Here is a 5,602-nt window from a genome sequence, read left to right on the forward strand (position 1 = left end):
GCAGGAAGTTGCAGAAGGAATTCAGTCCTGGCATTTCCTAACCTTTTTTGACCAACTTTATTCCATAATGTCTTCTGGAACAGGAGAGAAGGGCCAAATTCAGAGAGAGTTTGTAGAACTTCTTACTCTAATGCTTTATTTTATCTATAATGCTCTACTTTTTGTTCCAATATAGATTTTAGTCATTATGCTGGCTTCTGTATTTTGCCTAGCAGTTAGGTTTTCTTGCTCCAAGATGTAAATTACTGTGACTTCTGGAGAGCAATACCGATTAAGCACACCTCTCTTGCCTTGTATTTCACTGAAAACAGTAACTAACTTGTCTCTTAGGTAGGCCTAGCTCACAGGTGGACAGTTAAGCTATTTGAGCTCAGCTGTCTACCGTCACTGGATACTGAATTCTTGCTTTACTCATCAACACCTAAGCTGAGAAATAGATGGTCCCTAATACCTTCATAATGAAGTACAAGCTCACAAGTATAGAGTGTTGTATTCAATCCTATCCCAATCTGCAGGCCAAAAATCAAGAGGACAGCAGACATGATGAACGTAGCTTCTGTGCAGCTGGAAGTAACTACATTTCATGTTAGTGCATTGCATGCACGTTATTTTGACGGTGACTCCATCCACATTCCTGACCAGGTGAGAGCAGTAGAGTACAGATTCTGTTTAAGCCCCATGTACCCACAATATATGTCACACTAAAGTGCTGCTGTAGGTACCAATAGCAGTCCTTGCTGGATTATGACATGTTGAGTTCCTAAGATATGTCCAGTTTAAGATGCCCCATGCGATAAAAATAATCCAAAGTATGTATATTTTTGTCATACTAGAATGAAAATGTCCATATTTAGAGAATCATTTTCCCATATCTCCTTTATCCTTTCTTTACCAACATTATTATAAAACTTGATATTGAGTCCCCCACATATTGTGAGGCCCTAAGATGTAGTTTACATATCTTAAGCCTAAATCCGGCACTGATAGCAGTAAATGAGTGCTGAGAAACACATTCTGTTCATGAGCTTCTGTAGGCATGGACAAACGTTTGCTTGAAGCAGTTTCAAAAGGAAGAACTTGCTGCCTGGGAGCACGCAGCAGCTGTTACACTGTAAGTGCTCCATGTGCAAGAGCCTGTTTCATCCAGGGTTAAAATTCAGGTGATAGAGCTCAATTATCACTACAAGCTTGTACACTTGAAATTCTATCCATGACCATGACCTATAATCTACTTAACACCTCTAATCACTTCCCATAAGAGAGAATTTATTAAAATGTGATCAGGTTTACACTTGTTGATATGGCACTGATTTTACTTTTCATCATTAGTTTACATGATACAACAGACTGTTAGGAAGTAGACGAGAGAAAGACAACACTCCATCTCTTCTTGTATGTTATGCACATAAAATAAGAGCCAAGGTTTCTGACAATCCTATCCACCCACACTTCCTCCCGAATTAAAAAATGTAATATCCTCATAAAAATAGCACAGCTATTCAATTATGTCTGGAATTAAATCAAAGAAAGTTCAGGGAATAACTGCAATATACCGTCTTAATTTTTTCTTGTAGTTTTGAAGATCATTGGTTCTTATTGTGTCATTTTCAGTTGGATAAAGTAACAGTATCAACATTTAATTTGTTTTATGTATAATACAGCATATGCCTTCTCATAGGGCCAGCAAAACAATATGAGATGTAACTTTACTGTTTCAAATGTACAACACAAAACCATAGCTTTTACTGCGCAGTCCATGGGCAGTGGGAAAAGTTTACTTGGTGCCCTTGTACTTTGTGTATATAATGTAAAATTAAGCTCCAGGCCCAACTTTTCCAGGGAGCACACATGAAATTTAAAATCTGTAAACACAAACCTCTTCCCTGAGAGTATCAGGTAAATCTTACCTATGTCAGATTAAAGTTTCTCGGTGATGGGAAGGGGATCCCAAACCTGCAGTGTGATGAACTTCTGTAGAAAGGATGTGTGTCTAGTTTCTGAGTAATGAACTGTAGTTAAGAACTGCACAACAGAAAAAGCAGCCAGAGCTGTTTTTCTCAGCAACCCCTTTTTTTTTTTTTTTAATAAAGATGTAGCCTTCAAATTTAATAATCGTGTAGAAGCAGTTGGCCTTTGCTCTAAAATTATTTTACTTTGAAAACAGTGTGGTGATCTGTGCTGATTCCTCATGACTATGTGGTTATTCAGTGCTACAGAATAGTTAAAACTGCCCTTTTAGAAAGAATACATGATTTGATTAAAAGACTTAATCAAATTTCAAAACCAAAAAAAGGGCAATCATGAAAGTATAGGGTCCCCATATGCACAGTCCTCTTCAATAGCAAGATTATATTCTGCTCCTTTTCCACCTTGGTAGGCACTTGTTACGATCCTTAGCCAGCCCCTTTCACCCTGAAATAAATTAATTTGCATTAGTATAGACAATGAAGACTTTACCAGCCTAGTCCTCCTCAGCTTCCTAAAAATATCCCATGAGCACAGCTTTGGCAGGGCAAGGATGTCTTGGCTGTGAAGTTTTAGGTTTATAAATGGGGTCCACAAAGCAAGCTTGCTGGAAGTAGCAAACTGCTTTGCTGAACTTGCATGTGGGCAGCTAGAAATTCCTTTATCCCTCCCCCTCTTCCTCCTGACATCCAAAAGACTTGATTTGATTTATGACTCCAGTAGCTCTTTACAGTGGGCTTCAACTGGAGTTCCATGTCCATTTGGGACTCAGAGGTGACACTGCACAAAATATGCTTTTCTACTGCCTGATGTGTATTACCTGTGCAGACTTCTGTTCAATTTTATCAGATTTTTTTTAAGTTGTTAGCCATGTTCAAAATTGTAAATTCATCCACAGCTGTTTCAAAGGCTTATTCTTACTCCAAACAAGCTATTCTTACAGTTTGAAACGTGGTTTTTAAAAGATAAGCACAATTCTGTTTGCAATCATTTTGTGAACACAGTTCCTCCCTCTTTTCCTTACCCAAGGTTCACCCCAGGAGTTACGAACAATCCAGTATTCAGTTCCATTTTCCTCACCCCATCCAGCCACTGATACAATATGGTTCACTGTAGGAGAAGGGTTGTACTCCAAATAAAGTCCTCCAGTGTAAGCATCCAGCTTTGGTGTAGCCATTATGCCACAACTGTAACAAAGCAGAGACAACATCCTTATTTGAAAATAATTTTTATGATGGGCTGAGCAAGAACAACAGCTTCCAACAAATAAATTAACTTAGTCTAGTTTCACAAACATTACTAAATAGATATTAGTCAATAGCATAAGATGCTAGCAAATGTTTGGTATGTATTGCTCTCTAAATACCAAAGGCTGCATGATGAAGAAACAATGGATCAGGCTCAGTAAGCTTCACATGTTTCCAACTTATCTCAATAGTCATTGTAGAATTCCTGTTCTTCTTACGTCATAACACTGTTTATTTACCTGATTGGACCATTGGCATAGATTTCTGCCATCATTTTTTGCCTCCCACTGACGGAGCCATAGTCAGCAACTTTCCAGAGTGTGTAGTTCTTTATCACATGGCATTCCCCAAAAGTAACACACGTTCCACACTGGTTAAACTTCTTACATTCTACAAAACGCGATAGATACTTCATTAAATAAGTTTAATTAAGAAAATGCTATCTTGCAATGATCAAGTAAATTTTATAGTAAACCAATGGTTTGTTTTGTTTTTTAAGAAAGTTCCTTATGGGATAGAGACTTAAATGGGATTAAATAATTGACAAGTTATTGTTGTTTTCTCTGCCTGGTTGGTTCCTCAAGTTAAATAAAATTGCTAATTAATATGATCTCCATAATATGTACTCTTTCAAGGATGTTTGATCCCTTACTGTACAGTGCCTTCATCATGGGTGTTTTTTTTATCATTGGGTACAATACTACTTTCTCTCTGAGCTGACATACAGGTGCACGCACACAAAATGACAAAAAAGACTGAAGTTCTGTTCCGTTTAGCTCAAGATGACATTTCTGAGTATTCCACACCACTACACATTGAAGACTAATGGGATCAAATTTAGCAACCTTGGGAAGGAAATGCTTGTTCAGACTTGTTGATAATGCACTGCCTTGTCTGATTCTGGAGCCAAAACAAAGCACATATTTTAAGAGACCTTGCTGTCTTATTCAGAAAGCAGAAGCTACATTGCCTGGCAGCGGTAGGAAAGAGCTAAAAAGGGGCATATTAACCATATTGTACACAAATTCCTTTAGGCTGGGATTAAACCATGCAGAATAAAAGGAAATAGTAACAAGTGTTTGAAAGTTGTTGCCATACTTTGGTCTTTGGCTTGGTAGTTGTTACAGGTTTCATCTGGAATGCCATGGTCATGTGCATACATCCAAACACCTGAGTGATCTCCACCTTCACAGGACCCTGCGTTGGCACAGTCGATAACATTCTGAACTGAGAGGTAGGCAGAAGGCCACGCACCTTTTCTCTTAATGTTGATGCGATCTGTGAAAATGAGAGACTTAGCAGTTGGTGCTTTAGTTTTAATACTGTTTTAAACTAAGCATTGATCGAATACTCTAATTTTGTCTCCTTAGTTGCACTTGCAGCTTGACATTTATGGGTGCAAAAACCTCTGACACATACTGAGTTGTTAAAAGAACTGTGACCCAGTCTGGTAGACCAGCTGAGAGTATTTGCATTGTGCAGATGCAGCTAAGGTTTCCCATTAGAGGTTTGGTTTAATGTGTCCATATAGAGAAATAATAAACAAGATCAATTTCAAACGTGAAAAGCATTTTTAAAAAACCAAACACACATCACTGGCCAGCTGTGAAAGCTCTCAGATTCATTTACAGCCCTTTGTTTTCTTTATAGCCCTTTTTATCCACAAATCTCAACACCAGTGATGCCCAGCCAGGGTGCCTTGAGGTCCTTTCAAGGGTGTCCCACAATGTTACCATTGCCTGGTGTGCAAACATGATTCACGTGATAAACCCAGAGATTTCAAATAGGAATTTGAGATGTGACAAACATGCTGACTTAATGTGGTCTGAGTTCTCTGCCACAGAAGAACTGTTTTTTGCAGTAAAAAAACCAACTGAAACTAGAAAGGTTGAGAACCAGCCCTTAAAGCTCTTTACCAAGAAGTGAAGTATCACTACCTCTTTTTACATGGAGAAAAGTCAGATGACATTTCAAAGGTCTAACAGGGCTAGGACTGTATGAGTCTGCTTGATTTTAAAATCCAGACTCATCATATATTTAGGCAGCAACAAGCTCTAAGGTCAAGTTTTCAGACAATTTATGGTCATAGCTGGCCTTGCTTATTTTACTGTTACCTAATCCTCCCGGGCAGCTTGCCTTTTTGTCTACCTCAGCTAATTAACTGAAGGGAACAGACTTCAGAACAAGCATTTGCGTGCTGTTTATTACAACTGCAGTTGTGATCCTACAGGAGCCCTTATGCGTTACCACTACTCTTATTAACAGATTTCATGTTTACCTTGATAAATGCTTGGGGAAGTTTTAAAAGACTGAATGCTCCTTTAATTAAGGATGGAGAAAGCTCCCTCCCAACTTTGCTAAAAAATCAAGAAAGGTAAGATTGGATATTC

The 5,602-nt window shown here is 38.3% G+C and overlaps 2 protein-coding genes across 2 annotated transcripts in view; one reads left to right on the top strand and one right to left on the bottom strand.

Annotated features, from left to right (window-relative positions):
* TUBB1 (tubulin beta 1 class VI) overlaps positions 1–5,602 on the top strand; it is a 19,993-nt gene that overhangs the window by 1,134 nt on the left and 13,257 nt on the right. Inside the window, exon 2 of the mRNA XM_025204711.1 lies at positions 516–642. Within this exon, the coding sequence (XP_025060496.1) occupies positions 541–642 (102 nt within the window). The 5' untranslated portion in view covers positions 516–540. The remainder of the gene's footprint in view (positions 1–515; positions 643–5,602) is intronic.
* CTSZ (cathepsin Z) overlaps positions 1,250–5,602 on the bottom strand; it is a gene marked incomplete at its 5' end in the record, with an annotated part of 5,738 nt that continues 1,385 nt past the window's right edge. Inside the window, 4 exons of the mRNA XM_014520162.2 lie at positions 1,250–2,412; positions 2,990–3,152; positions 3,452–3,602; positions 4,311–4,490. Coding sequence (XP_014375648.1) covers positions 2,299–2,412; positions 2,990–3,152; positions 3,452–3,602; positions 4,311–4,490 — 608 coding nt within the window. The remainder of the gene's footprint in view (positions 2,413–2,989; positions 3,153–3,451; positions 3,603–4,310; positions 4,491–5,602) is intronic.

Source organism: Alligator sinensis, unplaced genomic scaffold, assembly GCF_000455745.1.
Source record: "Alligator sinensis unplaced genomic scaffold, ASM45574v1 scaffold970_1, whole genome shotgun sequence".
In the NCBI taxonomy this organism is placed as follows: domain Eukaryota; kingdom Metazoa; phylum Chordata; order Crocodylia; family Alligatoridae; genus Alligator; species Alligator sinensis.